Genomic DNA, 12,641 nt, shown 5'->3' on the forward strand with positions numbered 1-12,641 from the left:
GTGAACTTGGTGTTGAGTTATTCACTTTAAGGCAGGGATCCTCAAACTACAACCCTCCATCTGTTGCAGAACTACACATCCTATGAGGCACCCTGTTTGACACCCCCCAGTGATTGGCACCCGGGGCGGACAGCACCCCCGCCCCCCCCCCCCTGTTGGTACGTCACTGGTAACCAGTCCACGGATCCCTGTAACGTGGGTTCGTTTCCAGTTACTACTGGAAACTGACCGCTAGGGAGGGAGCCAGACAATGGCCCCCTTGCTACCAGAGGACCTGTCACCTTACAAGGTATCACACCTAACGACTAGTTTGCCTGGTGTCTTGAACTTGTGCTTAGTCACTCTTAGCAACTACACTCCTTTTCCTTGTCTTGACAAATTAACTCTTTTGACAAATTAACTCTTTTGTAGTAGAGTTTCATATCCCTTTGAGCTTTACAGACCCTGGTTCTTTTAGATATGAAAAAACCCACATGCACCCCTTTGAATAACTTCAGACCAGGCTTTGAACAGTTAATGTAACTTTACTGAAGAGACTTCATAATTACAGTTTAATATGAACATGTAGAAAAAAGGAAAAATAACCACGCTAAAGGTGAAAAATTAAGTGAAGCAGCAACTTCAAGTGTGACCACACCCTCCAAAAACTGTGTAAATAATAAGTCGCGCTTAGTGACTAAAGAACAAATAAATGTCAATTTCTCAAGTCCTGATAATGAAAAATAAAGTGATCAAATAGTCTCTTAGGAGATCCTAAATAGTGTGAATTAAATGGGTCAACACGATGAGGAATCCAAGCTCCCTTAGGTAATGCGCTTACCAGACTTGCAGTTTAATAAAAGCAGGGTATAAATCCAAACAACTTGATTGTAGAAATCCCTGGTAGACTCATGGGATTGAATGGCATGGAGTCATAAAAGAAAAGAAAGGGACGCCATAGCATAAAACCCCACAACAAAATATAACTAGAACTAAAATGCACCAACTTAAATTCGAAAAAGAGGTGTATCCATCACAAGTTGTGAAGCTGCTTACCAGAGCTAATTAATTACACAGATATACTGTAGCTGTGAGTCAACACACAGAGAGACCTCTCCTAGGTGCTTGGTGACAGAGAAATAGCATAGGTAATGTGAGATCCACCACCGATTTAGAGCCCCTTACCGAACTAAGATAAATAGTAGCAGGTTATAGGATGAATTCCCACAGAGAAATTCACAACAGCCACCACCGACAACTTGAGCCCCTTACCAGACCAGGAATTAGAATCGCTCTCAGGATGTCAAGGAGTCGGACTGGATAAGCTCTCACAAACACTCAGCATAGATTTGGACAAATTGGAATGTCAGGTTCCTCTCAGAGTATCAGGACTCAGGCCAGATCACAATCCCACCAGATGGACAGCATACAGGTCCCAGATATGAAAGGAAAAGGCGCCAATAATGTAAAACGTAGCAACTTTACTTTAAAAAAAGGTAAATCACTCACATGTTAGTAGAAGCAAAAATCGCATGTAAAAGCCGCGTCAACACGCAGGTCACGGCGTGTTGACGTCATCTCCTGAACATGCGTCTGAATTGTGCGGATGTGCCTAGCCGTCCCGCCGGCGGCTTTTACATGCGATTTTTGCTTCTACTAACATGTGAGTGATTTACCTTATTTTAAAGTAAAGTTGTTACGTTTTACACTATTAAAGCATCCCTCCTTCTCTTCCCTACATGTTTTTTTTTTCTCCACAGCTTATTGGTGCGCAAAATGATATATAAACTAATGTGATATACAACAATATATTCCAATAATGAAATAAAGGAAGAGTGTATGAAATCAAAGTCAATAAAAAGTCCATATATATAATGCCATAATGCCATAATACCATATATATGTGACAAAACAAGATGAATATATTTTCAAAGGTGCAGGAATCAAACAGGTGCTATTCCAAATAATAGGTGCAGACTCCGAGTCCCACCACCTTGTGGATTTCCCCCCTTACCCGGCGGATGAAGGTAAGTGCAAAATAATATCCAAATAGACTCTTCCAGTGAAACAAAACTGCAAAACCTGTGCTCTCAACTTCCAGTGAAAAAAGCAAAATCAGCCTCTTACCAGAAAAAGGTCTATGTACGCTTGTGACTCTCCTTGTTTGGGAGGTTCTCTTTCCCCTAACAGCAGATATGTAGACCATTTTATTTATACATACAGTAGCATTTATTTTCGTATGCGCTGATTTACACATGACATTATACACATTTTTTTGAACTTCATGAAACCTGCCATCTACTGTTCTGGCAGTGGTAATTTGTATAATTGTAACGAGTAACTATGCAGCACAAAAAAAAATATCGGAGTAGAAGTATTGAAATCATCGAAAAAAAGTAGTGAAGTAAAAGTGGAAGTAGGAGAAAAAAATTCTACTCCAGGAAAGTACAGATACCGCCTTTCAGTACTTAAGTACAGTAGTGAAGTAGTTCTACTTAGTTACTATACATCTCTGCTTCCAAGCCACCTAAACCACAGTTCAGAGGCCAGGACATGCATTCTAAGTAAATGGTTTATTTAGCTGAGATCAGCTTGGGTTTGGATAAAATTTATTGTCAACTTGAACCTGAAGTTCATCCCTATTCATCAGTCCACCTAAATGTGAAATTGGTTTTACGTGACATCTTTCTTTCTTTCTGGTGTGCATCCTGATGAATTCCAAAAAAAAAAAATAAAGAAAAATGTTTTAGCTAAAGGAATCTGTTACCCAAACTTCCTTTTTTTTTTTTTTTTTTTAATGATCTCATAGGTTGCTATGGGCAACTTCCCTAAAATGTCTGTTATAATCTTAGCTTGCTTGTAGAATTCCTTTTTACCCAAACCAGTTTTTAGGCTTATTATCTAATCCGTCAGTTATTATAATTATCTCATCTGTCATGTGCTACAGAGTAAGATACATGAAATAATTTTATTGTTTATACTTTGTGTACAGTGTATTGTTTATACACTAATGGTGCGAAACTCAGACGAAAATAGATAAGATTTAAAAAATAAAATAATTTTGAAATTCGTTCTATGTATGGCTGGTCTTAAAGCTTATGTATAGTCCAAAATTTTTATTTTAGGTTTGAATAGAGTATGACCTTGGCTATGTTTTTAGTCCCCACTGAGAAGATTTACCATCTCCATTTGTCCTGGTGACCCATCACCATTATGGCAGAAAAAAATGAGAAGACATTATTTTACAGCTGACACTAAAACAGAAAGTAGGGCAAATCTTCAAACAGGGACACCCTTTTCAGTGATAAATGTCTAAGGAATTTTCACACTTTGTAGAGATTTCCTCTCAGTCCCTGCTGTATCTCTAGAACAGGAAGTGAAAGCAAATCTCCAGAAAGGGGTAAAGTAGAAACATTTAACAGGCAGGGGTTTTATCCTTTCCATAGTATATCCAAAATTTAAAACAAAGATATTTTTGATATATGTACATACACCCTAATCATTCAACCTTGCCCAACATAGTGAAGTGGTAAAGGGCCGATTCATATCATCTTTCCTTCTTTTTACTGAGAAATAAGCTTCCTTTCCTTTTCTGAAAAGGTATAATTAAATATTGAGAAATGTCCCATAATCAGGACATCAGAAAAGCACATGTGATATCTCACACCTTCATCCAACTCACCAATTTCATCTAGAGGTCAGCTTGTTTATGACCAGATAATCCTTTATACTTTAAGCGAATGTGGGCAGGACTTACTGGACCCAAGTGGGGACCCAGAGAAAGGGCTCACTAGTGCCCCCACAGGCACACTGAGATTGCCATTAAAAGCAAGGTGCACTCAAACACTTAAAAGGGATGATTCTCCAAAAGAACACACTTGACTCCTTGTAATCCATGGCCCAAGTTCTGTAACATTTCACCTTGTTCACTAGGAACATCAGTTCCCCATTACACTCTGTACAGTAAAGATAACAGTTCTTCAATACACTTCATAACACTTCTCTCTGTATTGTGCAGCATTTCTGAGCTGGTACCGCTTAGCTTGTACTGGACTATACCAGCCCAGTAACCTGTCTCCTCACTCCCAGTGACATTGATTTGCATGATTCCCTTGAATGCTAGGAAGCTAAACTCTTGTATATACAGTATCTCACAAAAGTGAGTACACCCCTCCCATTTTTTATAATATAAATAGGCCACCTAAGACCCAGGATCATTTGAGACTCTTGCACCTGTGAAAGAATTATAGCAATTAAGGGGAGTGTAGAGTATAGTAGTCTTAATATTTCCTTATTTTGTTTATTACGGTCAGGACAAAAAAATATATAAATAAATAAAAAAATATTGCATATGAGTATTTTGTATTTTAAATCAAATAGAGCTTAAGGTCAAAATGACACACATATCCATATAATAAATGAGTCAGAGCAATTACTTCTCCCCCTCCTTCTCTGTAGACAACTCTGCAAAAAGTTTCAAAAATTATCAAAACACTGATCCAAAACCATTAGTCCTTGCGCACTCGGGCTAAAAAACAGTGTAGTGTTTGAATGTTTTTACAGATCTGAGCACAGGTCCATTGTTGTCTATGGGACAATGCCCACAGCGGCACAAAGATCCATAACGAAGTGATGCATTGAGAGCCATTCAAAAAAATAGAAAATTTTACATTTGAGTGCAGTATTTTATGCATATATGTATATTTACAAAAGTACAAGTGAGTGTATACACATTGAAACTCTGGCAAGCTAGAAAACAATGAAAAATAATTTTACCCATGTATACATGTGCGCAGTTTTATGTGCAGTACACATGTATACATGAGGTCTTTACAGAGGACATAGCTTGCATTATTTTACTCAAAATCGTTCTGCCAGCAAGATCCTTAGTATTAACATCAGAGAATTATTATGTCCCCGTGCAAGAGACTATATAGATTATCTTTACAAACAATTACAACAAACTGATGATTACCTTTCAAGAGTTTTAAAGGACTGTATGATATCTTTTGCATGGAACCATAAAAAGTATACCTAGGAGAAAGCAGAGTACAGTCTTTTATAATTAACATGAATGTATAAAATTATTATATATATTATAGTATATAAGCAATTACCACTTTAAAAGCCATTAAAAGCCATTAAAAGATAAAAGAAATGCAGATTTCAGTAAACACCTCAAACAATGTTTACTTAAACAGTAACTCCACTTTTGTTGAGAAAAAAACAATTCCATCTGGGAGATTAATGTACAATGCAGGGATTTTAGCATATATTGTAGCAGATTCCTACCTTTTACTGCTCTTAAGAAATAGCTTTTCATTTCATCATGTCCTTTGCAAACTGATCAATGGTAAAATCTGGTTCTATTATAATCACCTGGCGCACTTTCAGTGTTTTGATGAGTAAAGCTTTAGGCCCTGTTCAAATCTGAGCGTATTTCAGCTCGTAAAACGTTCATCTCTGAAATCTCAAAATGCCCAAAAGCAAAGTCCCATGCATTTCAATGACCCCTGTTCACATCTGAGTGCTTTGTCTCCCTAAGCAAAATGCCTGAAGCTCAAAATAGTACATGAGCTTCTTTTTTGTTAGATTACCAGCGTTTTTGTTAGATGTCAATGCCTGCCTCCAAACACCTGCAAAAAAAGGTCTGAAAAAAGCCAGAAAAAACACCTGAAAAAAGCTTGAATAAAGCCCAAACAAACGCCTGAAAATGATTGCTCAGGTGTGAATGGAGGCTCAGGGTTTGCATCCCTTTAGAAAAATTTAACCCTTGGGGAGTATCTCACCAAAACTGAAATTCATATTGCAGAGATGAAGCATAGAAAGATAGACTGCTGCAGACTCCCAATATATAGTAGATTAAGTATATAAATATATTTGAATTAAATTTGAGGAGCTGTATAATAAAGTGCTGAGTGCTGAAACGTGATAGTGAATAAATGAGTGATAAATTAACAATTAATAAACTGTCATATGTGAATAAAATCAATTAAACAGATGATAAAAGTCCATATGATGTCCGGATCAACAATATCACCACCAAAAAGTGTCAAATGCTCAAAAGTCTTCTTTTATAAAGGTGTATGTGCTTAGTAATCCTCCACCTATTGAAAAAAAGGGCCACTCACCAGAAGGCTACGGGCCTTTAGGACCCAACTTACTTTTCTATTACTCCAATAGAGATAACCTCCTTTAAGATGCAATAAATCACTGAATTGCCCCCTGGGCTGGCAATGGAAAATGTAATGCTTGTTCCACAATGATAAGTAAGGATGGCAAAATACTTTCGGTTTCATCACGTTCGCTTTTGTAGGAATGCATGGGGAATGCACGCCGGGACTGAGCGGCGTTCTGGATTCTGTCTGCTGTACACTGTGGGTGCCGCTTTTGCCACTTTTTATGTGAGTAGAATGTACTATTTTTTTAAATCTATTGATTAATAAAACGATATTGCACAATCATATATTTTATATTTTTTAATGGGGGACGTTTTTGCCATCCTTTCCTATCATTGTGGAACAAGCATTACATTTTTTATTGCCAGCCCAGGGGGCAATTCAGTGATTTACTGCATCTTAAAGGAGGTTATCTCTATTGGAGTAATAGAAAAGCAAGTTGGGTCCTAAAGACCCTTAGCCTTCTGGTGGGTGGTCCCTTTTTTCAATACTGTAGGTGGAGGATTACTAAGCACATGCACCTTTATAAAAGAAGACTTTTGAGTCCTTGACACTTTTTTGGTGGTGATATTGTTGATCCGGACATCTATGGATTTTTATCATCTGTTTGATTGATTTTATTCATATATGACAGTTTATTAATTTAATACTTATTTATTCGCTATCACGTTTCAGCACTTTATTATAAAGCACCTTAAATTTCATTTACAGACTTTTTTGGTTGCACCAAAAATTGATGGCTGCTGTGTATACAGTATGTTATTGTAGATTTCTATTATTAGGAGGCGCCATTTTCAATATTTAATCAAATAAATATATCTGTTTTAAATAATTAGATATTACAAAAAAAAATTCTACTTACAAACTCTTATGCTACTCATACATACATACATATCACAGTGCTCTCAACTTGTAACGGTTTCTGTGGCTGACCAAACTTTTTTTTTAAAAAAGTTAAAGCACTTGTAAAGCTTTGTTTTTTTTTTTGTTTTTTCCTTTAAAATAACAAACATGTTATATTTACCTGCTCTGTGCAGTGGTTTTGCAGAGAGCAGCCCCGATCCTCCTCTTCTGGGGTCCCACACCGGTGCTCTTGTCTCCACCTCTTCAGGGAGTGCCTGCATAGCAAGCTGCTTTCTATGGGGGCTTTTGTGCATGCTCACTCCCACACCCTGCTCTGTGTGTCCATAAGACACACAGAGCATGGCTTGGCCTCGCCCCCACTCCCTCGTCACTGGATCTGATTGACAGCAGCAGGAACCAAAAAAAATCCTGCAGGGAGACAGAGTGAGATGAGTGAGGGTGAGTTGACATAGTACACATTTAATGTATAGATTTGTTATTTGTGGCGAATGTATGAAAATTGTGCTAAACACAAAATTCCCCATGGCAATCAGCTTCCCAAAAATATTTGTGAAAAAAAAACATGGCACAGGGTCCCCTTAAAAATTCATATAAGACTCACAGCCTGGTTAGTCGGGAAAGAGGAGGGGGCGATAAGTGTGTTCCCTTATTTCCCCCTGAACCAGACAAGGCCACAACCCTTGAACGCTGGGAGGGAACCTTTTTAAGGGAGGTGGCACAATATGCCTTGCAAAGACACCTTATCCCAAAGGTCTCATCCCCTCATCGTGCCCTTCTAAAAGGGGAGGGAGTAGGTGTGGCTGAGCTGACACCACCCCCAAGGTGCAGGGCACTGCCATTATGGTGCAGATTAGGCCACAATATTGTGGAAAGGGGACAGACTCCACTACCTGCAACAACAGTAGCAAATATAAAGCAGCATTTTTGCCCAGCTGGGTTTGTGATTCTGGGCATGGGCTAATTGGGTGATCATTTTTTCTTACACTCTAGCAGCTAGGAAAGAGACACCTGCCTGGTCAGGAATTCTGTTGGAGATGGTGGGGTGGGTTAGGAGACTTATGGAAAATCTACGCTTGGTCCTACTCTACACAGCCCCTGCTGACCTGCTTCACTGCTTGATGTGCAATAAGGTAAGCCTCCTGGCACTTCCATCCCTATCAATTTAGACCGCAGATATTGCAGAAGATGCAGATAGAAAATCTAGTACAGTGGGCGGGATGGTGGAAAGAATAGAGAGAACAAGACAAGGCCTGGTATAGGGACTGGGAAGGGGGGGGGGGGGGGGGACACTACGCCATTTTATTCTTTTTTTTAAAAAAAAAAAGCCAGGCCAGAAATTGCAACCCGCGAGCCAATTACATTTTATTTTTTAAATGTAATTTTTGCTGCAGCATGGTCTATACATGCTATAGATGTGCCACTTTACAGGCAGACTAAGGGGACCAAAATCAGCTTACCTCTATGTTATCTATGGCAGGGGTCTCCAAACTTTCTAAACAAAGGGCCAGTTTATTATCCTTCAGACTTTAAAGGTGCCAGGCTGTGAAAAGTAGGAGTAGAAAATGTCCTGTCTGTAATGATGCCCCAAGTAAGTGCACTCCTGTGACCCACATGAGAAGTATAGCCAAAATATTTTTGTCCATACTTCTCTTTTACTGTGAAATTCCAGGCTATTGTTAACTAAGCTCTCACCCCCTTCTAACTATGAAAGGAAGATGCTTACACTTACCTATTGTAAGCGCACTCTGGTCCTGTCACATGATTGGCTCCCAGTGGCAGCTTCAGGAGAGAGGGGGGAGAGCTGACAATAGATTCCGCGCAGTAAGCCTATGGGCAACGTCACCACCCAGGCATTCCAGTCACTGTCGGAAATCTCTCCTCTAAGCTGAAGCCAGCCGCTGGGGAGATTATGTGACTGGACCGGAGCATCCTCAGAATAGGTAAGTATAAACATCTTCTATTCACAGCACAGTTAGAATAGGAGTCAGATGAGGGTGGGAGCAGGTTTAAGTATAGTCAGCAATATTTATTTATTTTTATAACAGGTACTTATATAGCACCGTCAATTTACTCAGTGCTTTACAGATATATTGTTCATTCACCTCAGTCCCCGTCCTCAAGGAGCTTACAATCTAAGGTCCCTAACTCACATTCATACATACACATACTAGGGCCAATTTAGACAAGAGCCAATTAACCTACCAGCATGTCTTTGGAGTGTGGGAGGAAATCCACACAGGCACAGGGAGAACATTCAAACTCCAGCCAGGTAATTCCATTGTTGGGATTCAAACTAATGACTCTAGTGCTGCTAGACGGAAGTGCTAACCACTTCACCACTGTACTGCTCCAATAGCCTAGAATTCCACTTTAGGAAGAGCACATACAAAAATTACTGTACTTTTACAATGTGAATCATGCATAGTTTATAACATTTTTTGCAACAGGAAATGGTACACATTTTCTTCCTTTTTCATTTGAAAGCACCTTTTATCTGACTTGTGTCATTGTAAAATGGTGACTGCACTTACAGAATCTTTTCATATGACTTTCAACAGTGCAAACTCTATTTTATATATTTATAACATAAATTATTCCTTTGTCAATTCTTGGATATGTGCCCTTATGATATATACTAACTATGGGTATCATCTCTAGTTAATCTGCACACACACTCTCTTGGTAGAATGAGACATGCTTGTCACCTCATTTGCAACCATCACATCATGAAACAATAAAAATAAAAAAAACTAATACTAGGGTTACTTATTGGACATCTCTATGTGCTAAAAATCCCATTGTTCATATTCTATAGTCTATCTTGAGTGTGGGCAAGAGAGAGTGGCTACATTTCTTCTACAGTGGGACCATGGAGAATGAGTGTAGCCACCCCCTAATAGAAAGTTGGAACACAGCAGCAAATAACTGGATTTTTGGAGAATTAGGGGTAGATGAGTTCAAAGAGTGGTATTTTTTGAGTTAAGAATACATATTTTAATATAATTTTTATTCTTGAAACCAGAGATTAGGGTCACTTTAACCGCTTGCCGACCGCCGCACGACTATTTACTGTGGCGGTCAGCCCCTCACAGGCAAGGCGACGTAGGGCTGCTGTTATCGCCGGGACATTAGTCTCGGCCCAAGACAGAATGTCGGCCACTTCCCGAGCCGCTCGGGCACTCCTGGTGCCCCCTTGGTGGTTGATGTAGGCCACCGCCGTGGCATTGTCCGTCTGCACCCGAACCGGACAGCCCTGCAGCCTGTCCGTCCAGCGACGAAGGCAGAGATTTATCGCACGCAATTCCAGAATGTTGATCGGAAGGGAGGACTCCCCCTCCGACCAAGTTCCCTGGGCGGGCAGAACGCCCAGAACGCCACCCCAGCTCGACAGGCTGGCATCCGTGGTGATCACCGTCCATGAGATAGGACGAAAGGACTTGCCCCCCGAAACCATCGGGGACTGGAGCCACCACAGAAGATCCCTTCTGGTGCGATGGCTCAATGAGATCTGAAGATCCAGAGATTGAGGTCGCCCGTCCCACCTGGACAGGATTTCCGCTTGGAGACCCCGCGTGTGAAACTGGGCGAAGGGAATCGCCTCGAAGGCCGAGACCATCAATCCCAGACATCTCATGCTCGTCCGCAGAGACGAGTGCGGAACGTCCCTGAGGGACCTGACTTCCTCCTGAAGAGTCCTGAGTTTGTCTTCCGGCAGGAAGACCTTCGCCTGGACCGAGTCCAGGATAATTCCCAGGTAGGGAAGACGAACCGACGGACTCAGCGTCGACTTTGGAAAATTTATCGTCCAACCAAACTCCTGCAGAGTTCGCATCGTGACGGACAGGTCCTTTTCCAGACCCTGGCTGGTCGCAGACCGAACCAGAATGTCGTCCAGATACCCCAGGACAGAGATGCCCTGGGCTCTCAACAAAGCCAGAACGGGTGCAAGCACCTTGGTGAAAACCCGTGGAGCCGAGGCGAGACCAAAAGATAACACCACAAATTGGTAATGATCCTCCGCAATGGCGAATCGAAGGTACCTCTGGTGACCCTCGAAAATCGGGATGTGAAGGTACGCATCCTTCAAATCGATGGAGGCCATGAATTCCCCCGGAACCAGGGCAGCCACCACCGACCGCAGGGATTCCATGCGGAACTTGCGAACCCGCACAAAGCGGTTCAGAGCCTTCAAGTCCAGAATTGGACGAAACTTGCCCTCCTTCCTGGGCACGGTGAACAGATTTGAATAAAACCCCCGAAATCTGTCCCGATGAGGCACCGGAACCACCACTCCCTGAGCCCTCAGGTCCCGCACCGCTAGGTGCAGATCCCGCAAACGCTCCGGAGACAGTTGAAGATTTGAGGGAAAGAATCTGCTCTCCGGCCGAGAGAGAAACTCGATCTTGTAGCCAGATCGAACGATTTCCTGAACCCACCGGTCCCGCACGCGGGCCAGCCAGGGTTGAAGAAAACCGAGCAGCGTCCCCCCACCCCAGAACTGGGTGAGGGCGCCCCTTCAGGCCGCATTGTTATGGGCAGCGGGTCCGGACTGACCGGACTTCTGTTTACCAGACCACGGCTTCTTTTGGGAGCCTTGACCCTTGAATGGTTTGCCCTTGTAGTGCGACCAAAAAGGCACGAAAGGACCCCTGAGGAGGCCGAAAATTAGTATGTTTCTTACCAGGAGCCCCCTTAGCCTTGGGGAAGTGGGGCAAGAGAGTGCTCTTACCGCCCGTGATCCCCTTTATCAACGTATCCAAGGATTCCCCAAAAAGGCGAGATCCATCATAAGGCAGATTGGCTAAGGTCTTGCGCGAAGATTGGTCCACAGACCAACACTTTAACCAAACCAGGCGGCGAGACAACACCGCCACCCTTTGTACACGTGCAGCCAACGGCACTAAATCCAAGTCCGCATCACACAGATACATGACACCCTGATGGATTTGATCCACCATATCCAATGTCGCCGCTGAGGCCGAATCAGCCACTAAGACGCGCCTAAGCACCTGCGTCCAACTTGCGACAGCCTGGGCTGCCATAAGAGAGGCAAACAGAGCTTTCAGCATCGAACCCGTAACAGAATAAGCATGACGGGCAAGAGACTCCATTCTCCTATCCGTGGCATCTCGGAACACCAGAGTATCCTCTGCAGGAATCGCAGTGGATTTATTCAAAACTGCAATCGCGTGATCCACCGGGGGTGGCACACACCACCGTTCATCAGTGGCAGGCGTGAAAGGATAACGCAGCCTGAACCTACTTGGCACAGCAAAAGACTTGCGTAAATTGCGCCATTGTTCCTTAACAGAGCGCTGAAAATCATCAGTGCAGGGAAAGACCTGCGATGTCTTGCGTCTTTTCTGCGTCCCATAAGCCGCCAGGGCAGCAGGAGGACACAGTTCATCCTGCAAACGCAGCGTTTGTTTTATAGAAGCAACCAATTCATCCATGATTGCAAGCTCTTCAGGCGAGCCAGGGGGAGAATTATCAACCCCCTCAACCTCAGCCTCCACCTCGGACCCCACGAGATCCAGGGAGGAACGGGACCCCGATAAGGAGACCCCAGCCATAGCAGCCCCATCACCATCACCCTCAGAATCAGAGGAAACAGAAACT

The 12,641-nt window shown here is 42.3% G+C and overlaps 1 protein-coding gene across 1 annotated transcript in view; it reads right to left on the minus strand.

Moving 5' to 3' along the window:
* LOC309551713 (proton channel OTOP1-like) overlaps positions 1-12,641 on the minus strand; it is a 63,841-nt gene that overhangs the window by 16,134 nt on the left and 35,066 nt on the right. The window contains exon 4 of the mRNA XM_082252398.1: positions 4,955-5,013. Within this exon, the coding sequence (XP_082108524.1) occupies positions 4,955-5,013 (59 nt within the window). The remainder of the gene's footprint in view (positions 1-4,954; positions 5,014-12,641) is intronic.

Source organism: Pelophylax lessonae, assembly GCF_965119305.1.
Source record: "Pelophylax lessonae genome assembly, chromosome: 1".
NCBI classification, from domain to species: domain Eukaryota; kingdom Metazoa; phylum Chordata; class Amphibia; order Anura; family Ranidae; genus Pelophylax; species Pelophylax lessonae.